This window comes from Lepidochelys olivacea, assembly GCF_965140295.1.
Source record: "Lepidochelys olivacea isolate rLepOli2 genome assembly, chromosome: 10".
Lineage (NCBI taxonomy): Eukaryota > Metazoa > Chordata > Testudines > Cheloniidae > Lepidochelys > Lepidochelys olivacea.
In genome coordinates this window covers 67,105,254-67,131,166 of record NC_140420.1, presented here as the reverse complement: position 1 = coordinate 67,131,166, position 25,913 = coordinate 67,105,254, and the positions used below count along the sequence as shown (strand labels likewise).

General features: G+C 40.4%; 1 protein-coding gene across 2 annotated transcripts in view; it reads left to right on the top strand.

Moving 5' to 3' along the window:
• The window catches only part of HOMER2 (homer scaffold protein 2), a 104,859-nt gene that overhangs the window by 30,575 nt on the left and 48,371 nt on the right, over positions 1 to 25,913 (top strand). For both annotated transcript variants that reach the window (XM_084642185.1, XM_084642186.1), the window contains exon 2: positions 14,397 to 14,553. In XM_084642185.1, coding sequence (XP_084498311.1) covers positions 14,397 to 14,553 — 157 coding nt within the window. The remainder of the gene's footprint in view (positions 1 to 14,396; positions 14,554 to 25,913) is intronic.

Genomic DNA, 25,913 nt, shown 5'->3' with positions numbered 1-25,913 from the left:
TTTGGCTCAGCAGGCTGATTGCATGCACTAAATAAAAGCCATGATCTGTCAGGATTACTACTTTGTGGGATGAGGATATCTTATTTCCAGTCCATGAATTCTCCACCTTGCAGGCTGCTTCATGCCATTTGGGAACTGCGCTATGACAGGGAAATTCTCAGTTGACCAGTCATCCAAATTCCAACTCTTTTTATATTGTTGGAGCAGCCCAAAGAGACCAGAACCGGGGTGAGAGTCTGGGCCTATGTTTCAGCGTTGCAATAAACCTCACTTAACAAGTGAACAACAAGTAATTTCCCTTGGTAATATCCTTCCTCCCCAAACAAAACAAAACCAAAAAACCCAGACAAATAGCAAGCTAGTCTTTGTAGATTTGTGATTTACTAACTTCCGTAAACATAGCTCACTCACATCTCCTTAAGATTAGGAATGACATGTCCAAACAGGGTAACCAAGTCCATACAAATGTTTAGGCTCTCATCCCTCATGGAATCTTTAGAATGCAGGCACACCTGGGACTTTATTTAGGCACAAATACAGGGGCTGAGCAGCCTGAGACACACATCTAAAATCTCTCACAGCACTTGCCACTTCGTCTCCACTAAGCAGAGCAATAGAAGTTCAAAGTCCTTCCAGGGCCTTGCCTATAACTATATTTTTTTCTAAAAATTTTCCGTGGTGGTGAACTATGGTGGAAGTGCTGGGGTAGACAAGGTGCGGTGACTGCCAGTATTTTTACTACAATGGTGTGCAGACCAGCTCAGCGCAGGTTGAGACAACTTAAACACCTAGACCCTTGTCTGCACACTCACCATTACTACCACTGGTAGAGCTGCACTGATGTTAGCAATGGTAGGAAACTTTTAAAGAAAAAGGCTAGTATAGGCACAGCATATTATGTCTTGCCATCATTAAACACCATGAATGTCCTTCCGGAGGCTTGCTGAGCCAATTGGATGAATGCTCAGTGCTCTGCATGGAGGCAGGGAATGTTTGCAGATTGTATGTACTGTTTGGTGTTTATTAAAAAGCCAAACAAAAGCCAGATTAAACTTCAGAACAGAACCCAAAAATATTACTAACATTTATGAAGTCTGAAAAATTAATATGTGTGGGGAGGGAGCAGTTGACAGAGGACAAATCCACTGATGTTCCCAAGGCAACATGTTGATGATTGGAATTTTTGAGTTCCTTTGCATATTAAAAGGTAAAACGTTAGAAGATGTTGCCTTTGTATAAATGAACCTGAAAATTTGACTTTAATCAGTAATACAATCAAAGCATTGCTATTGCAAAATAGCATAATCAAATGCTTAACGATTTCAAATGCCATAAAACTAAACAGAGCCTTAAACAAACATGTACTTTGGTGCATGAACCCATGCATGTAATTATTGATATACTTTTTCCATACACTATTCAAATATTCTCTCTCAAGGCTTGTGTCAGGGTTCCCTCCCCACTCTGAAGTCTGGGGTACAGATGTGGGGACCCACATGAAAGACCCCCCCCCCCAAGCTTATTTCTACCATCTTAGGCACAAATCCCTTCTTGTCCGTGGACGGTATTCACTGTCACCACCAAGTGAGTTAGACAAAGATTAAAGGAAAAGAACCACTAATGGTGCTTTAGTCTCTGTTAAATTAACACAGACAAACGTTTTCCTGGTTTAGGGAAACTTTTGTTTAAAAGTTGGCCTGTAACCTTACTAAGTATTACCAAGGAATTGGGATACCTGAGTTGTATTTCCAGCCTTGCCACTGATTCTCTTTGTTACCCTGAGCCGGTAATTTCACCACTCTTGTCTTTTTTCCCACATGTACAATGGAGATATTACCAACATTTAAGTGCTTTGAAATGAAATTAAAGGTGTGTTTCACATTTGTCCCACCCATCCTACGTCCTTGACTGTTCTTCTTATTCTGTGCCATAGAATATTTTGCAATTTTACTCACGGGTTTAAACATGCATTTCACTTTTGATTGTTAAACATCCTGTCAGCAGACTGTGTAACTTGCATGAAGAATCTGATGGAATCTGACTGAGCTGACTTAATTAGTGTGTGCCAGTTTGGGGCTGGTAACAAGCTGTTTACTTTCATAATGCCTGCATGCTGTTATTCCTGGTGTGAAGTGTATAGATTTCAAAAGTTTGTCATTATGTTGCTGCATTTTGCATTATGGAACTTAAAAGAAATCTTACACTTAATTCTAGTGATCTTTTTCATGTTTAATCCAAAATATTACATATTTTAAAATACAATTTAGTTTAGACATTGGATAGCTGAGTTTCTTCAAGGTGTGATGTCAGATATTTAAAAAAAAAAGTCTCCCAAATCTGTCAAATAATCAGGTTAAGTAAGACTCTCTTCCTTCTACTACCTAGGGTTGCCAATTTTGGTTGGATGTATTCCTGGAGATTTTATCACATGACATCTTTCATTAAAGATTAATCTTTAATTCCTGGAGATTCCAGGCCAATCCTGCAGGGTTGGCAACCCTACTCCTACCCCCGTTTTGTTGTTCTCCAGTGAAGAGCTTTGTTGTGGATTTATGAACTTCAGGAGGGAGCAACCATAGGTTTTCCCACATATCCTTTCCAGTATATCTGCATACTAACCTGACACACTTCCTGCTTGTCTAATCTTTGGCAGTAAACAGATAGTTGTGGTACCACATTGTGTGTTGCATTCATAATATCCATGAGGACCATTAAACCTATTTAATTCATGACCTATGGCATAGGTTGATCTTGCTGTCTTAGAAAGCAAGTAGCAGTTTCACTAATGATTTCACTAAGATTAGAGCTGGGCCCTTCAACCCTGGCTGAAGACTATTTAGTGCATTTCTTCACTGCACCATAAGAACCAGTGAAAAGGCTTGCACCATTTCTTAACTGTAGTCAGAGATTGAAAAATGATGGATGATCTCTTTCTTTTGAACAATGATTAAAGTTTTAGATAAACTTCAGCCAGTGTGCAGAATGCCTTGTGTAAAAAAACAAGTTGTAGTTCTCCTCTAAAGCAACTGTGTTAGGGTCCGTGCTTTGATCTTTTAAAAAAAAATCATTATAACTGGTAGCGGAGGGTGGGTATGTGTGTATGGGAACATTGCATCTGTACACAGAGACACAGATGATTATGCCTGGGTGAAATATGTCTGAACGAGTCCTGAAAATATATCATTGTGTGTGGATATTTGTCCAACTTAATGTTTGATATAAGGAGATTGAAGTAGCCAAAGATATAGAAGCTGATGCATTAACCCGCCTCACCATTTAGCTCTTCAGGGGCTCATAGTGCCAAGGAAGCCTGGGATGGAAACTAGAGGCTTTTGTTTAACAGCTGTTTGCCAGCTGAACAGGCATGCAAGGCAGTCAGTATGCAGAGCTGGATAACAGAGCTGTATGCAGTGCGTGGTTGGACACTTCATATTCTTCGCAAAAACAACACACAGTTATTTTGGAGAGAGAGAGAGAGACACTTACAAATGATTTGGCTGGAAGGTTTGTTATTTTCTGACCTCTTCATTATTATAATTCTGGATACGTTGACAGGGAATTGAGAATGGGGCCTCCTACTGGGCACTGTTCAAACATAGATAAGAGATAGTCACTGAGGTCAGAACACTGCATTTCTAGGATATTACATTTTTCTTTGAACAAATTGTTTGTTGTTCTCTACAAAATATTACACAAATTGCTGCAGTTTTTAAATTGAGCGGAGTGGTGGTCAGCATCAATCCGGGTCAGATTTTATGCCTTAATGGTGATTTAATGTTGGTGCAGTCTGACATTTTCCTGAATCACCTTACCAGATCAACAACCTTTGTAGTAGGTAAGCACATGAATTAAGACAATCAACCCTACAAGTCATGCTTACCATGGTTGCCTATGGTTCTGTGTTAACAGCTGGGTAAATTAATACTTTTAGGCTTCAGTCCTGGAGCTTGTTATGCATGGGTGGATTACTGCAGCCATGTGTAGCCTGACTGATTTTGGTGGGTTCCATATGCGTGCCGCATTCTGCCTGCAAGCAACAATTTGCAGGACTGGGCCAGACACAGCAAATCATGTTCCAGAACTGGTAGTCAGGGTTTTATCGTCCTATTTCAGAGTGAAGAAATGAAATAGGTTGGGATTACTTGTGTAAGAATTTGCCATGCCTATATCTATATACTTCATAATAAATTTGACTAGTGGGCAAGTGTTCTGAAATACTACAACCGAGTACTATAAAAGGTTTTTCAGCTAAATTTTGATTTTGCAAGGTGCTAATCAGGAGTGCTGATATGATTATCTGAGTTTCAAATGGGAGTAGTTTCTTTTATACAGAAATCTGAACTGGATAGGGATGGTGGTGTTCAGCAGGATGATGTGGAAATGGTGTTTTTATGTGTTTGTATAGAGCCTTACATAATAAGGCACCTTACCTGATTTAGGCCTTTGTTTGCTGTCAGAATGCCCTCTCCCCAGAAAAGAGAGAAAAGAAATTAGGAAATCACCTTAGAACCCATATAACCTGTAATTATGTTTTCTCTGCCATGCAGATTTCTGAATTAAAGGATTTGTGTATCACATATGTTAACTAATTATTTCTTCGCTTTAGTGACAATTACCAATAACATCTAAAATATAGTCTTTGAACAACAGGTGCTGTTTATTTGCGTACTGTGAAGAACATGTGAAGTCCAGTGTTCAAAGATATTCCTTGCTATATTGCTTTAAAATACACTGCAGAAGCTTCAGTGAGAAAGGAATAAACACATATGACATGTTTACCAGGAAACATTTCCTTGCTCGTCAATCTCTAAACAAAGCGACATTCTTATTGAATAAGAAGGTGGCTGTGTCAAGATCTACTTTATCTCCATTGTTTTCACTTTCTCTATAGATACAGCCTAGATTACATTCTGTGGGAAAAGATTTATCTTGCACAAATATTTGCTTCCTACACTAATTTTCTGGGATAGTGGTCAGTAAAGATGTGACTGTTGAAAAAGATCAATAGCAATTGATGTTGCTAAATTAATATATCGTTAATTTTCTTCAAGGAAAGACACACACTCAAAATAATTCTGTAGTGAATGTGGTGCTTGTGAATGGAGGTGATTTGACAGAACTTTAAAAAAAACAAAACAAACAACCCCACCCCAAACTCCACATAACGTATGCTGTATGGGCAGTCCAAGACTCCTAATTCTATCTGCAAATATACTTCTCTCCAGATCTGGAAGAGCCACTTCTTAGGATGAAAAGGTAGTCATTCTTCATGTGTCCAATCAACCTTTGGCCTCTTGGCTGAGGCAGCCAATAAGCTTGTGCCATAGTGTCAATTATGGTGGGGAATCTTGTGGGGCTGTGAGATATGAACACCTGTCCACTAGCCACTGCATTGAGGCCAGAAGTTAATTTCACATAGGCCAGGGGTGGGCAAACCTTTTGGTCCGAGGGCCACATCTGGGTATAGAAATTGTATGGTGGGCCATAAATGCTCACAAAATTCATGCTGGGGTGCGGGAGGGGGCTCTGAGTTAGGGCAGGTGGGATAGGGTGCGGGGGGATATGAGGGCTCCAGATGGGGGGGTCGGACTCTGGGGTGGGGCTGGGGATGAGGGGTTTGGGATATAGGAGGGTCCTCCTGGATGGGACCAATGGGTTCGGAGGATGAGAGGGGGATCAGGGCTGGGGTAGGGGGTTGGAGCCCAGGAGGGGGTCAGGGGTGCATGCTCCAGGCGGTGCTTACCTCAAGCAGCTCCTGGAAGCAGCAACATGTCCGCCTTCTGGCTCCTATGTAGAGGCATGGCCAGGCTGTCCTACCTGCAGGCGCCATCCCTGCAGCTCCCATTGGCTGACAGCAGCCAATGGGAGCTGCGGGGGTAGCACTTGGGGTGGGGGCAGTATGCAGAGCGGATCCCTCTGGTTACCCACCTGTGTTGGAGCCAGAGAGGGGACATGCCACTGCTTCTGGGAGCCACATGGAGCGGCCCCGAACCCTGCTCCCCAGCTGGAGCGCTGGAATGGGGCAAGCCTGAGACCCCACGGCCCAGCGGGAGCTCGAGGGCCAGATTAAAATGGCTTGTGGGCCATAGTTTGCCCACCGTTGACATAGGCCATCAGACCATTATTGGATAACGATACCTTTCCTTTATAGTCGACCAGGGACTGACTTAAGCTGGTGACCTAGCTGTGAAGAGCTATAATATACCATTACCAATCTGCTGAACTAATCAGTCCACAGTGAGTCTCACTTTCATTAGCATGAACTTCAAATTTCTCCCCAAAAGTAAATCTGATTGAGCTTGCCTTCCCTCTCGTCCTGCCACATACTGCTGCAGAATAGGAAAGGAGGCTTGATTTTTCACAAACATCCTTTGACATAAGAATGGGGAGTGAGGACATCATTAGTTATGGTCTTACGCTTTATATGATAGTTTTCATGGTAACATTTAATGGCTATGTAAAATACTTAAAAGTAAACATGAATCCTTCTAAATCTTATTAGGAGAACAAAAAAAAAAAAAAGGAAGAAATGGTTGTAATGAGGCTTGCAGGTTGGAGCTATAGGGCATGATTTTCTACACACCAGCAAGTACTACTGGAAGACACTTAGGGCACATCTACACTGCAGCTGGGAGCATGCCTCGCAGCCCGGCTAAACTGGCATGTGCTGGCTGTGTGTTAGCTAGCGTGCTAAGACTAGCAGCTCAGGAGGTGGCATGAGCTAACTGCCTGAGTACAAGTCCACCTGACCCTCTGGATCCATACTCAAGTGTCTAACCCATCCCATTGCCCAAGACACAACGTCCACACTGATATTTCTGGCATGCTAGGTCAAGCAGAGCTAGCTTATGTCTGTCTGCTGGGCTGGGAGGAACACTCCCAGTTGGAGTTTAAACATACCCATATGTACAGTACTTCCAGTCTGAGTAGTGACCGTAAATGTAGCACCTTTGTGCTCAAATATCTCTAACAAATTCCTTTTTATAAATTGGTTCTAAAAGAGGGTAATATACTCATTTTTAGGATTGTCTCAGTCACAAAACCACAGGATCCCATGTAGTACTGAGGAAATCTCTTTGCCCATCCAGTATTCTATTTCAGCAGTATAAAAGAGACTCCCATTTTAAATGGATGTCCTTTAGAAAATAACTTTTCTTGAACACTCCTTGTTATATAATGCTTTTATAGTTTTATATTGAGCATACCACAGCGAACTGTCATGCCTTGCAATGTGCATTTTATTTAAAGAATCCTCAGCAGAACATTAACTGTTCTTCCATTTGCAATTCTGGTAAAATTGATTCTTGATTCAGGTGCCAGAAATCATTACTAAGAAAAAAATTACCATGTGGGTTTTGAAGTGTGGTGTGTTTTTATTTCATTTTTTGCAGTCATGACTACACACATGAATCCCTGATATGCTATTAGCTTTAGGGCTCCTTTAATGCAGCTGTGATCACTTTAGATAAGCTATTACCAGCAGGAGAGTGGGGTGGGGGGAGAGAAAACCTTTTGTAGTGGTAAACACCCATTTTTTCATGGTTTGTGTGTATAAAAAGATCTTCTGTACTTTCCACAGTATGCATCCGATGAAGTGAGCTGTAGCTCCGAAAGCTTATGCTCAAATAAATTGGTTAGTCTCTAAGGTGCCACAAGTACTCCTTTTCTTTTTGCGAATACAGACTAACACGGCTGTTACTCTGAAACTTTTCACATGAGGAACCTTATTGAGTTCATGTGTGTAAGAGTACTCAAAACTGTAAGTGTTTGCATGATCAAGGGCATAGTAGCTTAATGCCTGAACCTGAAGGTGACTCCCTGTAGCCAGGCAAGTCAATGCGGCTCCCCAGGGGCACAGCAATTTGTTGTCACCACATGTAGAATCAGTTGTGGGAATGGGGCTTTGTTTTCAGCTTCTGTACACGAAATAAAACCACAGTTTGCACTATTTCAGTATTACCATTAGGAAAGGGTTAGATAAAACAATAGAAAAAATCATAATGTCACTGTATAAATCCATGGTACGCTCACACCTTGAACACTGCATGCAGTTCTGGTCACTCCATCTCAATAAAAATATATTAGAATTGGAAAAGGCATAGAGAAAGGCACGTAAAATTATTAGGGATATGAAACAGCATCCACATGAGGAGAGATAAGAGACTAAGAAGCGGGGGCATAATAGAGGTAATAAAATCATGAATGGTATAGGGAAGTGTTATTTACCTCTTCACATAAGACAATGAAATTAATAGGCAGCAGGTTTAGAACAAACATAAGGAAGTACTACTTCACACAATGCACAGTCAACCTGTGGAACTTATTACCAGGTGATGTTGTTTAGGCCAAAAATATAACTGGATTAAAAAAAGAATTAGATAAGTTCATGGATGATAGGTCCATCAATGGCTATTAGCCCAGATGGTCAGGGATGCAAACCCATGCTGTGGGTGTTCCTAAACCCTGACTGCCAGAAACGGAGACTGGACAAGAGGGGATGGATCACTCAGTAATTGCCTTGTTCTGTTCATTCCTTGTGAAACATTTGGCACTGGACACTGTCAGAAGACATGATGGTGGGTTAGATGGATCACTGGTCTGGCCCAGTTGGCCATTCTTGTGTTCTTACCAACCCTAAACATTCAGAAGGCCCATAAAAGCCATTATGGTGATTTAAAGTTCATGAGACTCTTATAATTTTAACATCTTTTAGCCTTCTGTTTTTTGAGGTTTTAACATTTGCATTCTTCAGGGTTTTCTCCATGACCATGATGGTTAGAAATATATTTTTTAATGAAAGTGGTCATTTTCACATAATCATGCACAGGGGCTTTAAGAAAAACACCAAATATCACAGGAGGACTCTCTATAGAATCACGAGAAATGGCAATCCTGTTGCTCGTATTCAAATTTTTAATAACGGCAACATTCCTGACAATGAATAAATCATCCATAACTGTAGAATCCCCCCACCAATACCCCTACTATTTTTGCACTTGTTTGTTCATTTATAGTTCATGAATGAAGGGTGCAGTTACAGTGATCACAGCTATCTACTGCATAAGAACTTTCTGGCCGAGCAGTTTATCATGAATTGCTGGGTTATGCATCTACAGTATTCACAACTGTTTTCTTATATCTGATTGCAAATAGAGCCATCTCTGGAATTCTTTCAAGGGCACATATCCGTACACATGGAAGGACTTGATACCCATGATCGTGCTGAGCCCAGAGCTGTGGTTAAGTCTGTGTCCAGAAAGTATTCAAAAAATGCCAATTATTTAATGCAGATTTGGTCATTTATTCACTTGATTTGATTCTGCTCCCACAGCGTGCATGGTTCATAATTCCCTGGGGTGTGTTTAGTTATATTGTAATTTTGTTCTGAATGCCATTATTATGAATATGGCTCATGTTATTCCAAATAACTAGTGTACATGAATAGAGTATTTATTCCATCATCTGTGTATTAGTATGTGTTGCTGTGCCTGTAAATAAATAAAGCATGCAGAAAGCAAATGCATCGGATTTCATGAAGTATGGAGAGAGATTTTAAACAACAACACAACATTATAAAACAACAACAAGTTGTTTCTATCTTGGAGGTATATGAGGTTTCATTTACATTACAATATGTGCTACGGAAATTGAAATTTGAAAGTGAGTGACCTAGCATATTTAGTCTTGGGAGTGTATTTAATAATTTACACACAATAAATGTGTAGCAGTGTTGAAATTCTTTGGAATTAAAAACTATTAAGCTGTGCAAAATTAAACTGGTGAGAGTGAAGATATGGTGTAGCTTTGTGTTTGGTCGTTCTGCGACTGTTAAGTATGAATTAGAGGATTAGAATATTGTAGTGCTTTAGCTACTTATTAATAGGCATGTATCTTGTAAAATGAAAGCTCTGCCATTTTGATATGGAAATAAGTTTGGCAGGTGTGACTGTTACAAGGCAGGAAGGATGGACTGGGCTTGCTTCTCTCCCTCTGCTCCCCGTGATCTTAGCAAACCTTGCAGTGAGACAAAAAGGAAAGGGTTACACTCCACTGAAAACAGCAATAATACCTGGAGCTTTTGTACGCTTTCAGATGTCACCAGCCACTGCTGGAGTTTGGAGGGGCTGCACATCTTGACTTAACATATCCATTCCGTTTTTAATAATCAGGGGCCAAAGATGGCAAATCAACACTAAATGACATGTCTTAGAGACGTCTTCCTCATACTGTGCAGTAGTGAGTGCCAATGCTGCACTCTGCTGTTGGAAGCATTTTGTAGGGCACATAAAATAACTACATTACACCCCAGCCTGGTGTTTGGTAAAATGGTGTCTCTATAAACTACAATATGTTGAAATAAAACAGATCTTGGTTTTGCACATTATTATTCTATGTCAGTCGCAGGGCATTTGCACTTGAAATGTGACTAATATACATTAAATATTAATGGAAAATCTGCGGGGGTGTGTGTGTGTTTAATTTATAATGGGACTGAATTATTCTCTTACATCTTTTGAAGCGGTGTCATGGGTGTAAGTAAGAGCAGAATTTGGCCCTCCCGCTGTACTCCAAATTTGACTGGCTGGTTGTGAATGTGGCTTTTACTTGATGGTGCCAATTAGAAATTAAAACATTAATTGGGGAAGATGCATTGTTTTCAGTGTCTGTTTCCTCTTCTCTTTGTCAGTTCTTGCACTTCTCTATATCTCCTCTTTTTTTTCTTTTCCTTCATTATGTGCTTTACCCACAAAATTAAAACTAGGGGTTACCTAATGAAATTAATAGGCAGAAGGTTTAATACAAACAAAAGGAACTACTTTTTCATGCAACACACAATCAACCTGTGGAACTCATTGCTGTGGGATGGTGTGAAGGCCAAATGTAAAACTGGGTTCAAAAAAGAACTAGTTAAGTTCACGGAGGACCAGTCCATCAGTGGTTATTAGCTTAAGAGGGTCAGTGTGAAGCCCCTTGCCCAATACAGCTCTTAACCTCTGCAAGAAGTTGGAAGTGGAAGATAGTGGTGGATCACTCCAGAATTACCCTGTTCTGTATGGTCTCCCTGGAGCTCTTGTATTGACTGCTGTTGGAGACAGGATATTAGACTAGATAAACTATTGGTCTGAGCCAGTATGGCCATTCTTATGTACCTATCCCCTTTATTTCTGTATCTTCCAGGTCTTTCCCCAGAATATTTCCCTTAATTCTGTTTTCTGAATTGGCCAGTCAATCTCTTCCTCCCCCCACCCCAACATCCACCTTTTTACACACCAACAACCCTGACTTAATGTTGCATACACACCCTCTTCCATGGAGCACCAGGCATCTTGATATGCAGAGGACAAAACTGCAGTGAGGGTCTCACTGCTCAGAAGTCAATACCACTTGAAAAGGCACGACCTTACCCATCACCGCAGTGGCTGGATTCCTACCAGGTTGCTGCCCCTGAATATTATTTGGCAGCTCCATTTATTTTTGTAGATGCCAGCGGGTGTAAGTGTTTTGAGTAAATTGGAATGCCCCCTCCCAAACTCAATCTGTCACTGCTGCCACCACCACACACACATAACATCCTGGGTGCTGGAGAAGGAGTTTTCTCTCTAGGCTTTCCCTCCCACCCAAAGATTCCCAGCAACCTCAAGACTCTGTTTTGGGGGTTTACCTTTTCAGTAAACAATTCCAGCGTCCGCCTGTGCGCAAGACTTTCCCAATCTGCAAAAGAAGACTGAGTCTTGCTAGTTTGACTGCTCCCCAGAGGGTTCTGAATAGCAGTAGGCAAGACTGGCAAAGCTACAAGCCGCAGCAGAGGTACTGGAACTGTCAGTCTCCAGACTCAGGATGACTATGTTATGTTATGCCCACAAAAAATACAGAGCAAGCAAACGGGGGAAAGGGGAGAAGATATCTATTCCCTGGCTGCAGAGCTATTTGGTATTTTTTTGTAAGAGCCCAAGAGCAAGTACTTTAAAGGGGAAATTTCTCTGACTTCCCCATTATGGGGAATTACCGTAGCTGCTTACTCAGGTGGCATTCTGACCTGTTTTAATTTGAAGGTAATTATTGGCATAGACTCACATGTATTTGCATAATAAAAACTTGACATGTAAGTGGGCTTTAGGCCTCTTAAGCTGAGTATTTTATGGTTGAAGTGGTCTATGTGTATGTAGAGAAATGCCCCTTTTTTCTAGCTAAGTGCTGCACAAATATAAGCATTTGAAATGAGAGCCAAATTCACATACCTGGGACTGCATATAACATCAGTCTCACAGAGCTACTGTTAAGGAATAACTGGAATAATTTATATATCTTTACCAACATAGTGAGAAAGTTCCATTGTATTTGAAGTGTCTTCCACATGAGTATTGAATTTATTGAATTTGGCACAGCCATCCATCCAGAAATGTACTCAACAGCTCCTGAAAAATTTAAAACCATGCAGATATCTTACAAGGAAAAAACATTACTACTGCACCTGCATGTTTGTTTGTTTTTTCATTTTTAGGCCTCATTAGGTTTTTCACCAGCAAACCACCTTTGCCAAGTTAATTCTACAATTAGAGTATCAGATATGCCCAATGTTAGTAAATTCAATTTGATTTGTATGATCATGTATTCTCTAGCACCTAGAGACCTCACTCAGGATCAGGGCCGGTTTGTGCTAGATGTTACCCAAACAGAGCAGAATGCAGTCCCTGCCCTGAAGATCTTACGGCCTAGAGGTATGTCAGCACTTTGAGTTGGAGGTGTAATTTCCAACTCGAGGACGCACACCCTCACTAGCTCTGATTGAGCTAGGGCGCTAAAAATAGAAGGGTAGCTGCAGCAGTGGGAGGGGCTAGCCGCCTGGAGTAGAACTCTGAGATGCTAGCTGTGTACTCAGGGCTGTTAGCGCTTCCTACCTCTCTCACCATGGCAGCTACATTTCTATTTTTAGTGTGGTGGGTTTGTCTCCTCAAGCTGGAAATTACTCTTCCAGCTCCAGGTGTAGCCATGGCCTAAGATAACACAACAAGTGGATGTAACAATCAGCTGAGAGGAGCAAAGGATTGAACATAATGGAAAACGTGGAGGCCAGATATGTACACAGATTGATGGTTTTGAGGTGGGTAAATAAAAATATTTATAAAACAAATATCCGAGATTCCCACTGGTGTTCTACCTAGACATTAATTAGCCTTGTGCAAAACACCTTCTAGCAGCCTCTTCAGTTTGTGTGTTGTAAACATCCTATTTCTCTGAGGCTGATATGGTGGGTTGTATTGGAATAAACTGACATTTCAGCATCCTATCATAATTATGTCAAGATAATGTCTTAATTATATAATATTCTAAATGTGTTATGTTGAGTGGTAATGTCATGTAATGTTCACTATTTTATATAATCAGTTAGCCCTCAGACTCAGGGAATAAAAAATTATATAAATATAGTAGAGTTTTCTTTACTCTTTAAAATTTAACTTGGATGGAAGGTACAATTTGAAGTGGAAATAGAATATTTACTGACATTACTGCCTTAATAAATCCTAACTGTAGTCTTCAATCCAAATAACTTCATGTTTATCACATGTATTGTTCTGCTAACCCTGCTTCTTCTCTGCTCTCATGTTGTTTATACTGTCATCTTTAAAAACAAACAAACCTGTACTTTGTGTGGAATTCTCATGTTGGGTAAAATTGTCTGTGAATTGACAGTACTATAGTTAAGAAATGAAGCTGTGGGTTGGGACCCCAAATACTTCACCCATAAATACAGCTTGTTGAACTAAAATGTAATACAATCTTTTTTCATCGTGGTTAGCTACTTTGCAGCTGATTAAATTTTCGTGCACATCCATAGAACAGAATGAACGGAAGGACTGAGATTTTAGTATGTAAATAGTGACACTGGGCATTTGGTTTGATAAAATTGTAAGGAGAATCTGCAGTGAGTTCTGTCTCTAAGTAATGATTCATATGGCTGAGTGGTATGAGGAAGAAAAGCTGTGTGGTTTTAGAAAAAGCAGGTGGATTTGGCAAAGATGTGTGTCAATGTAATTTAATTGAAATGATGTGCTAATTTGAGGAAGAAGGTGCTAATGTTTTAACAGTGTCCAGTTATAGCAACATGGGAACTAAAATTGCATTTGTACTGGTGGCCCAAGAAGGGAAGAAGGTCAGTGAGTTCAGGGAGCTAAATGTCACATGGTAAGGCTAAGAATAGGTATAGAACGCTGGAGTGTTGATTCAGATAGTAATTTTAGTGCACTGTTTTTCCATTTAGAATTCCAGGGTTATCTCATTTGAACTGTGAGGTTTAGGTCTGCTGTTTTCAACATGGTTGATCAAGAGCGGATTTCTGCAACATTTCATCTTCCACAAACTCATGCATCCATTTCTCCTGTCCCTCCCTATTCCAGAGAACAGCCCATCTTCACCACCAGAGCACATGTCTTCCAAATTGACCCCAGCACCAAGAAGAACTGGGTTCCTGCAAGCAAGCAGGCTGTAACTGTTTCCTACTTCTATGACAGCACAAGAAACAGCTATCGGATTATCAGTGTGGATGGAGCCAAGGTAGGAGGTTGACAGATACATCTGGCATGCTTATTGATTGGAGAGCATCGTGTGATGCTGCTCACCATTAACTGGTAATAGATATGGATGGGCCAGCCTACAGAGATAATTGAATAAATACTTAATTTGTATGTAATCCACTCTGTTTTTGTACTGTGAAAGCTTCGAGTGCAGAAGTAAGTGTGTGTGTGTAATAACAAGTGGCTTTCTGAACACAATTATACATGTGGAGGCAAGACTATATCAATTTAGGATAGCTTAATAATATTGACATCTTGGCAGGCCAGTAGTTCTTAGTGTCAAGTTTTGGCGAGTATTTGGCTGATTGTGTCTTAAAATATTGTCCATTAAAGGTACATCTGAATTTTTGTGGCAAAAACCTATTTTTAAAGGGTACAATGGGAGAGGTGCACGCTCGGACTGGAACTATTAGTTTTGAAGAGAAAGGATTGCCCACTCCTTGGGATAAAATAATATGTCTTCAGTGAGTAATTATGCCCTCCTGCCTGCACCTTGATAGACTGTCACACAGCTGGTCATCTTTTTCAGTCTGCAAGACATAGTCTGCTATTGTAATTCGCAACCCCATGCAACATTCCTCTAGCACAGTGAAAAAGTGAAGAAACTCCACAATGCTGCAGCCCTTCTCTTGCGCCCCCCTCCTTTAATTAGTTTTTATTGTTTCCGATAATGACTAGTTAAGGCCAAATTCTGCCCTTGGAAGAATGTCTACATTGATTCAGTGGGAGCCCCAGATGTGCATTTGAGGGCAGAATTTACCCCTTGCATGTTTCCTTTGTAAAGGTCTAAACTGGAACAGCTTCAGTTTACCACTTAATTCAGTGGTTAATGTTAGCAAGGCAGAGTTCATTAGCCTTCAGTAGACCAACTGCAGTGATTATTTTATGTAAATTATTTCTCTCTCTAAAATAGATTACAAATTAGAGTTTTATTTGGATTTAATAGAAGCAAATAAACATTTCAGTTACTATGTTTGGGGTGGAGTACATCTCTTGATGCTTGTGTGCTTCTTTGTCATGCTCAGTGCGCTTTGAGAGGAGCCTTGGTATATTCTACCAAAAGACATTAAAAAAGAGAGCAAAAAAACTGTCAGCATTAGGGTGCACATGCACGAAATCAATCTGAGTCATTTGAAATTAAAAATCTCCTGAGATACGTTCAGCAGAGAATGAATTGTTCACCAGCCTCTGGATTGTCCTTCCTCTTTCCAGAATAGTAGGCCTGTGCTAGCTGAGAAGCAACATAGTGTTTACGCTGGCTTCTTTGGAGTTCTTCATTACCCCTTCTGTGGAGTCCTTCCCTGTTTGGGAATATAGGCTGGAAAAGGAAGCTCTGGTATTGTGCTGCCAGATTCAGCCAGTATGCTTCACTTTTCTAGCACCTTTTTTCCATCCAAGAATCTCAGCACATTTACTAATATCAGTTAATTTAGCTTTATAACTTAGCCTGTGAGTAAGTGCTGTTATCCCCATTTTAAAGATGGGCAAACTGAAGTATGGCTAGATTAAACTAGTTGAGTGAGGAAGTCTATGGTGAAAACAACTTAGATTTCGTGACTCTCCATTTTATGCCTTAACTGCAAAACCTCCCTCCTTATAGGCCACTGCTTTGCTTAGACAAGTCAGTGTAGGACATGCTGAGACACTTGCATAAAAATCACATTGAAATCCCACTTCAGCGCATTTGCTATAGTTTTACCACGTCATGCTGACATTATGTAGCAGCAATAAAATGTTATGAAAACTCTCTAGAGTGCAGTGCAATTCATTCCACATTGGTGGTGGTTTGGTTGTGTAAGCTTCATTTTTTTTTTAAAGCTTTCATTGTTCCTCTGGAGCTACATGTTGAATTGCAAATATGGAAAAAAATGTAGGGTCACTCTCACCCCTTTACTGTTGTTGTCATTCATAAAGTCAGGGACTGGCTGCATAATACTAAATGAATATTTGTTACCCTTCTGATGTGTCACTAGTTTGACAGGTCTTGCTCCTTGAAAGAGTGGTTTGTTAGGAAAATCATGTTTTTCCCCCTAATAATTACCGAGTGTTTAGGGAGCACTTGATGTGTCTGTAGAGGGCTATGCAGTTTTCTCTGTGTGGAAATGCATTGTACATTTATAGAGAACATATGCAGTTAAGAAAACATGAAGTAAAACAGGTTGGAGAAAGAAACGTGAATAGTAGGTATCTCTGGCTGTCTGACCAGCATTTGTCTTCCCAGCAGAATGGTTACTAGAGGTAATGTATCAACTATAAGGATGGCATAGATGAGTTAAACTACATGGCGGATCAGTGATCCGAAGACACTCACACAAACCTTAGCCACCAGAGACCAGGGTAGTGTCTTTGATGTAACCTCTCACAGAAAAAACAGCTGACACATTTCCCTTTCTGGATAGGCTGTTAGTATTTATATCAAGTGTGAACATAAGAATCTTTTCCAAGATAACATTACCAAGGAAAGGAACAGAGCAATATGTCTTTTAATTACATAATAACAAAGGAACTTTGTAACTTTTTCAAGAAAGTAATTTTAATCATAATTCTTGGAGGAGTCATTCGCCAGAGTCCGTCTAAACAGGAAGATACAGAACGCTAAAGGAAGTAATATTGACAAATAGGGCTTGGAATGTTCCAGATTTAATGAGGTGACCATTGGCTCTGCCATAGGAAAACCCCTAGTGTTTTAGGCAAAAGTCAGAGTGTGACTTAAACTGGGGAAAAAACATGAGCTAATAAAAGTGGCTGGTTACTGTGCAGTGTGCGGGGGAAAGCATAGGCCAGACTCCTCATTAAAATCAATCTATATTATTCTACCTTTAGAAACACAGAGAGCTGAAAGATTGCGAATTAAACAGAGCAATAACCTCCATCACCCTTTGGAGTTATGCATGGTACTGCCTGGATTGATTTTAAAACAAAAAAAAACCTTCAAGTTGTAAATATTTGTTAAGAAGGAAAACTGAGGTTGGAAAAATAGGAACCTAACATATTTCCATAGAGAACCTGAGAATTAAAACTGTTATTTTCAGCCCCCTCCAAATATGGGGGCAGTGCAGTCATGACAATAAGCAAGGGCTAGGTCTCTTCCCCTCCCTCTTCCCCCCCCCCCCCATTTCAATCTATTGACCCTGTGTAAGGCTGATAGACCACAGTCGTTGGTGTGTGGGATTGAACCTGGGGCCTCTGGAGCTTAGTACATGAACCTCTACTTTATGAACTAAAAGCCATATGGTCTCGAGTTAAGGCTGTAGAGCAGACTCATTAATCTCTCTCTGTCTCTCTAAGTGGTCTCGATACCACTAGATGGGACAGAACACCAAACCAACGAGGTGTGTGGGTTGCATACTTCCCCTAGCCTGAGGAGGTACGTCCCAGCTGAAATCCCGGACGAGCCCCCACTTGTAACATCAACAGACCCCGATTGTTGGCAGGCAGGATTGAACCTGAGGCATCTGGAGCTAAATGCATAAGCCTTTACTGCATGAGTTAAAAGCCATAGGGCCCCTAGCTAAGGCTCTAGAGCAGACTCATTAATCTCTCTAAGTGGTCTCAGTGCCATCAGATGGGACAGAACACCACACCCAGGAGGTGTGTGGGTTACAACTGCACCAGTTAATCTTTTGAGAAACAATTCTATTCTGTCCTTGGCGAAAAAAAATTACCCCGAGAATTAAAATCCAGTGATAGTTTGGGATGGAACAGATATTTTGAGACCAGTCCAGCAGAGAAACCTGACATCTCATGTTGTGATTGTGACAAACTGGAGAAGATATTTCTATGAGGACGATCAGGCAGATGGGCAGAGAGAAGAGAAATGAAGCAAGATCACAGAAGGAAAAGACCAGCATGTTGCAAAACTGGCTCTAGTAAATATATGCTACAGAAATGATAACCTTTAGTGCTTTAAGGAAAGCGTTCATTTCAACTGCAGAGTGACCATTCATTTGCAGAGCCCAAGTTTGTTTCCACGTGCTATAAAACAACATACAGCATAAGTTACCTTGAAAATTAACTGGCAATGGCCAAGCTGATAACCTTGTTAAAATAATGTATATAGTAAGGAAGAGTCCCAGGATACAATGTTTTGTTATCTGGCAGACCTGTGGATCAAAGTCAATGGGCCTATTCGTGGAGTAAAGTGCAAATCTGTGTGAATAAGGGTGGCAGAATCAGGTCTGTGGGGTATATTCCTCAGAGTGAATAGAATAAACTGAATAAGCCTCTCTGCAAAATACTTGGCCTTAAATTGCATATCCTGTCATATGAGAGATTAGTAAAAAATAGCACATGTTGAAAAGGAAATTTCTACTGCTGAAGATGATAGAATGATGCTTGGATTCCTTCAGGGTTTGTTTTTCTAATCCTTTCACCAGTCTGCATTACTAGTTAATACAATAGCTCAGCACATCTGCACAGAACATACATTTCTTTGTTGAATATTTACTCAGTGAAAAGGGGTGGATTTAGGAACCTGAACTCTAGAGTTACCACTTTCAAGGAAACTATCCGCATACTTTTCTTTGTGGATGAAAGTTAATTGGTTGTGAAAGCATGGATTGTTTGTTTGTTTGTTTGTTTGTTTGTTTGTTTGTTTGTTTGTTTGTTTGTTTGTTTGTTTGTTTGTTTGTTTGTTTGTTTGTTTGTTTGTTTGTTTGTTTGTTTGTTTGTTTGTTTGGTTTGGGATGTTCTGCCAAAAGGTGTGTGTTCAGATTTGAAGAATTTGCAGTTAGTGCTGTCAGAGGGTCTGAGAGAAACATGCCTTTCTCTAGATTTTGTTTTGGCTTTTATACCTTTTTCTTTGCCCTAATTTCCATTATTAGAACAGTATTGAATCTTTTTAAGAGAAATATTTAGCGTGACGCTGAGAAGCAGTTCCATACTGCTACATTTTTTGGCACCAAATAAAGACTTCAGACCACATGCTATGAAAATACTTTGCTAGATGCTTGCACGTTCACCATAGCACTTAACTTTATATCTGAGAATTGGGGGGTCTGATTTGTAGCAAATATAATGCATGATTTGGTTGCAATTATTTCTATTTCTTGTGAGCATATTCCAAGTGAACATGTAGTGATATCCTGATTTAGCAGATTAATTAGCTGGGGATATATATAGTATGGCTAAACATATCTGTGGGAATTGCTAATGGATTCCTCCCCTGCTACTCCCTGCTGCTGTGACTATGACAGTACTGACATGCAAGAAGTCCTACTTTTCCATGCCCTTTATAGATTTCACAGCATTTAACTCCATTGTGAACAGATTGCCGGGAGGCAAATGGCTTCCCACCCCTGCTTTTGCTCCTGCTGACTTATGGACCCTAAGGGAAATGTGTGTTAGCTGCAATTATATGTTGTACAGTGACTGCACGTTTTGTCTCTGTTTTTGGTCATGTCATCTACTAAAAACAAAACCTATATGCTTGTAATTGGAGATTCACCTTTGTCAAACCTAAATTTCCTGTTCCGTTAGCTATACAGTTAAATGACCAGCAGATATTTTATGGTCATGAAATGCAGAGGAGGAGGAGAAAGCAGCTCAGGAGTCTTCAAAAGTGATCTGAAAACTGTGGTGCTTTGCCTTTTTTGCTCGTTTTTATAATGTATAAAGAAGGCCTGGAAAAATATTCAGAAAGAGATGGGTAGGGGCATGCGCATGGAGAGGGTTCTGTTTCCTGGGTTTTTTACGTTAGAAATTCAGGTTTTTTCTAGCTGGATTTTATTTGCTGTCATTATTTATTTGTTGTTGGCTGTTTATATTATGGTAGCACCCGGAGTGCTGGTCAAGGTCCTATTGTGCAGTGCACTCTGCAATTGTGGAGGATGACATGGTCCCTGCCCTGAAGATCCATTAGCGACAGTAGAACCAGTAGGATTGTGACATCCAGACAACTTGTGCCAGTGAAACCTGATCAAGTGAGCAGAAAATGGTTCAGACTTTTTAAAACCTTTTTTTGTTTTTTTGGTCCAACAACTCAAATGTCTGAATAAACAGTTTGGCAGGTGAGAATGTTCCCTACAGCACTCCTTCCCACCCCTTCGGGTAGGAGCTGAGCTGGAGAGAGATTCCAGTCCACGTTTGAGTCCTCCAAGTAAGATCTCCAGCAAAAAAAGAAAAAATTGACTTGATACCACTTCCATTTTTAACATAAATTCAGCAGAAAGAAAACACTTCAGGCCCTTTTTATATTGCATAAAACTTTTTGAAGGTTAACTGTAAGGTGAATCAAGATAGTATGGCTCAGTGATAAGGTCAATTGCTTTTTCCTCTGGGCACCTAAGTTCAAATGAAGGTTGACTGGTTTTCCTAGACTCCTATGCAGATTTGTTCACAACGGAGAAACCTCAGCACAATTCTCTTGAGCAGAAACTCCCAGGGCTGGAGAAGTTGGGGTGCTGCAGTTTAGGCAGTTTGAATATATTTGATCAACTTATTCTCTTTACCCATGAAATATCAAAACTACTAACTTTGACATGGTTATAGACACAGAACTTCGTCTGCTTTATGATTCTAATATGTTTTCGAAAGGAATTCCTAACGAAGGAAAACAGCATGGGGTAAAAACAGCATGGCTGGAACTTTAAAGACTCTATATAAAGTGTAATTGTAGAACTCAGTTCTGTCCTCCAATGTGTATCATGCATCCCTATGTCTATTATTATTAACATTTTATTTTTATATTGGAGAATCAGCCATTGAATTCATGCATATTAGCTGAGGTTTTCTAGTGTGTATAGTGATGCATGCACTGTAAATATTGTTTGGGTTTAGAAACTGATAGGTTAAGCTGCTGGAAGCCCACACTTTTTCTTATCATTGTAATCAGCCCTTACTCAGACTCATCAGAACAAGCAGTTTTGTTCTTTGAGACAGCTGTAACTTAGACTGTCGTAGCTTGAGATGTCCTAGCATAGGTTAAAGAAAAATGCTTGAATATAAAGATCTGTGTCCTAGTAGCAGTGGCAGTTTAAATAATGTACTTGTAAAAGCTATCTGGAGTGCTTCTTGCAGTCTTTTTCCTTTGTAAATAATGAAAATGGATTGGGCTTCAGTTTGAGAGGTAGCTGCTGGCTTTGTTGTGAAGTTCTCCTTCATTTTGCATGATGAACAAATTGAATGAAGGGGAATATTTGTCCTACATCTGAGGCAGAGTCTGTTACCACCATCCCGCTGTTTTTTAACCTTATTTTCTAATTACACTGGAATAGTGGAATAAGTTATAATGAATGAAATCTGCAGAAGACTGGTTCTAATATGCACTTTGTGAGGTCACTGGAAGACACTGACTAGTAGTTCTGGGGTGCAAACTTCTTTTGAAAGGATATTGAAATTGGAAAGGGCTCAGAAGAGTCACAAGAATGATGCAACTTATTAAGAATCTGCCTTACAGTGAGAGGTTTAAGAAGAGGTTTTATCAAAGAGAAGGTTAAGAGGTGACCAGATCACAGTCTGAGTACCTGCACAAGAGAAGATTCTGATAGTAGGGGGCTCTTTAATCTAGCATACAAAGGCATAACAAACTTGGCAATGGCTAGAAGTTGAAGCTGGACAAATTGAAACTGGAAATAAAGGACAGATTTTCAGCAGTGAGGGCAATTAAGCATTGGAACAACCTATCAAGGGATGTACCCTATTCTCCATCACATGAGGTCTTAAGGTGATTCTCCATCTCGGAAGGTCATCAAGATATGATGTCTTGCTAAAAGGTACATTACATTTCACCCAGTAGCTTGACACAGGAGTCACTGGGTGAAAATCTTTAGCCTGTGTTATGCAGGAGGTCAGATCAGATGATTGCATTGATCCCTTCTGGCCTTAAAATCTATTATTCTAGTTCTGCATTGGGTTAGTAGTAGCTTAAGGTTGTCTGTATTTGTGGTATAACAGTATTAAATGGTATGGTAACCTAAAATAGCTTGAGCGCTGTCAAGGTTCCTCCCCCACTCTGAACTCTAGGGTACAGATGTGGGGACCTGCATGGAAAAACCTCCTAAGCTTATCTTTATCAGCTTAGGTCAAAACTTCCCCAAGGTACAAAATATTCCACCCTTTGTCCTTGGATTGGCTGCTACCACCACCAAACAGATACTGGTTACTGGGGAAGAGCTGTTTGGAAACGTCTTTCCCCCCAAAATACTTCCCAAAACCTTGCACCCCACTTCCTGGACAAGGTTTGGTAAAAAGCCTCACCAATTTGCCTGGGTGACTACAGACCTAGACCCTTGGATCTTAAGAACAATGAACAATCCTCCCAACACTTGCACCCCCCCCTTTCCTGGGAAATGTTGGATAAAAAGCCTCACCAATTTGCATAGGTGACCACAGACCCAAACCCTTGGATCTGAGAACAATGAAAAAGCATTCAGTTTTCTTACAAGAAGACTTTTAATAAAAATAGAAGTAAATAGAAATAAAGAAATCCCCCCTGTAAAATCAGGATGGTAGATACCTTACAGGGTAATTAGATTCAAACATAGAGAACCCCTCTAGGCAAAACCTTAAGTTACAAAAAAATACACAGAAATAGTTATTCTATTCAGCACAGTTCTTTTCTCAGCCATTTAAAGAAATCATAATCTAACACGTACCTAGCTAGATTACTTACTAAAAGTTCTAAGACTCCATTCCTGGTCTATCCCCGGCAGAAACTCAGCATATAGACAGACACATAGACCCTTTGTTTCTTTCCCTCCTCCCAGCTTTTGAAAGTATCTTGTCTCCTCATTGGTCATTTTGGTCAGGTGCCAGCGAGGTTACCTTTAGCTTCTTAACCCTTTACAGGTGAGAGGAGCTTTCCCTTGGCCAGGAGGGATTTCAAAGGGGTTTACCCTTCCCTTTATATTTCTGACAAGCGCTCTCTAGCTGTTAAAGTTAAGCATAACTATTACAGGTCTTTGGCTGCTACCACCAATTGGGACTTGAAATAATTGCAGCAGTCTGTCTACACAAGGGCTCCCAGAATTGCAAATACTGGTTGAGCTGAACTAGTGTAGGGAATGGAGGGAAATTTTGAAGAACATTTTTGGCATAAACAAGACGTGAGGCTGTGAAGGGAACAGAAAATTGGTTAGAACTGGGATATGAAACAGAATGAGCTCTGTTGTGTCCTGATTTGGCTTCAAGAAACTTGATGGGTCCTTTGAGACTCTGTGTGTATTAAGTAGGAGTCCCGACATCTGTGCAAGACGTTATTTCGGAATAAAATGTCGTCATGTGGAGCTTTGTGATTTGAATGGATTGATCATTTCTACTGTAATCTCTTTTCACATTATTAAAATCCAAGTGCAAGATCCCACATCCCTTCCTTTGACTCGCAGGATATAAATTCTTCAAAAGCAAACTTGTAAACCTAGTCAGACATAGGTGACAAATTATTGGCAGCAGCTGCTTGGTGGTAAAAGTGAGCTGGACCAGCTCCACATTTGATTATGATCCTGTGTGGCTTGTGTCTGTGTTCCTGTGGACAGCCCAGCTGCTTCTCACTGACTTTGTGAAAAGAGCACCCAGAATTGCATCCGGCAGATTGATGCTGCAAAAACCACTTTTCAGATCCAGTTTGTGGAGTATGTTGGTCACAAAGCGTTGTGCCCTACAGACACATTTAAACGGCACCATTTTCCAATTAATAAGAAAATTGTTTGCTCAAGCCGAAGATCACATTTTAATTGATGGAAACACCTATACTTTAATAATGGAAAAACTAATGACAATTCATAATCACCTCTTATAGATTTTGAGCACTAGCTTCAAGTGTTACCCTGGGCATTGGAATGTGCCAAGACCACTGGCACCAGGTGGTCATCCAAACTGTGTGATGTTCTGATAATGAAACCTGAAACCAGGCAAAGCGCATCTGATTTCTGATTTTTGTTACATTCTCCTAAACTCAGGCCAGGCTCAGTGAGGTTAGTGGATCTTTCAGAAAATCCTGGCCAGGTCTCCGATGAGCATGAGCTGGTATGTGGCATCAAGTGAAAAATCACAAACAGCTCAGAGGCTGTTGCTGGGGTCGTGAAACCAGGCACAACTTGGTGGGGTGTGCTGGGTTTTTTGGCATTGTTAGATTTCATAGCAAAGCTTGCAGGGGTGTGAACTGATGAAAATGAGTGTCATATAGCACTAGTGGTTAAAGTCCCTTGCTTCTGCTTGCTAGAATTCATTGACTATGGGAACACTTGTCATCATGCATGGATTCTGCATGGTCCTATCCAGCCCTTCTTTTGTAACAGGAATAAAAGCCAGATACCTTGCAGTTTATTCCCAGAGGTTTCCTTGATGAATCAGCAAATGCTTTATTACATAAGCCTTCCTCCCTTCAAACAGGGCATTTTTGCTTTAACCCATTTTTTTTAGTTCAGCCACTGAAAGTAATAAGGAATAATTGATGTAAGCTGTGACGCTTTTTAAAGCTCTAAGGATTGCTTGTCCAATGGAACAGCTAATTTACATCGTTAGTTTCTCTTTTTCCCCTTGCTGTACTGCTGGAGGTGTCTGTTTGGAAATCCCCACACAACCACTAAAACAATCTGAGAGTTAACATTTCAGCCATTCTAATCAAGTCAACAGTGCCAGATGCAATTTATAAATAAACTATTATAACATGCACTCCTTAAAATTTGTGCATCAAACGTAATTTGGTGCATATTATTTTTTAAAAGAGGAAAAACATGTAGAATAGAAATGATTTTCATCCATGGAGCACAGAGATATTATTTTACACAATCCTATAGATGTATACGTGTATACACAGAGGCATATGCCTTCGGCTGTGTGGATGTAGAAATTGCCAGGCTGGATCAGACCAGTGAGCCTTCCATGTTACTGTAGCCAGACCAGATGCTTCCGAGGAAAATGGCCAGGAGACATTCTCATCGCCTGTAAATAACTTGTCCATGTTCCTTCCTCTATCAGATATCAATTATCTACCCAGCAGTATGACTTTTGCAACACAGATAGTCTTTTTAGTAGAATGTGATTACAAGTTCAGCCTTTCGGGGGCAGAGAGTAAGTTGCATTGATCACTCTATCGTGATCAAGGAGTGGCACTGAATCGCTTCAAAAGGAGTTCCAGTTAATCTTCCTCTAACAGAAGAAGGGTGTCATGAGCTTGGGGGTGGGGAAAGAGGAAGAAATAGTAACATAAATTAAAAATATAATTATGTGTAAGAGCTCAGAACAGGATTTTTCTCTTTTATATGTGCAGTGGAGATGTGGATTTATTGCTGCACTAGAGCAGGCTTAACAATACAGTGATAACTAAATTAGCTCATGCCCCCTAATTATACCTGCTTCCCCTCTCCGGTTCCAGCCCATGTGATCAGTATGAAAAGTTTA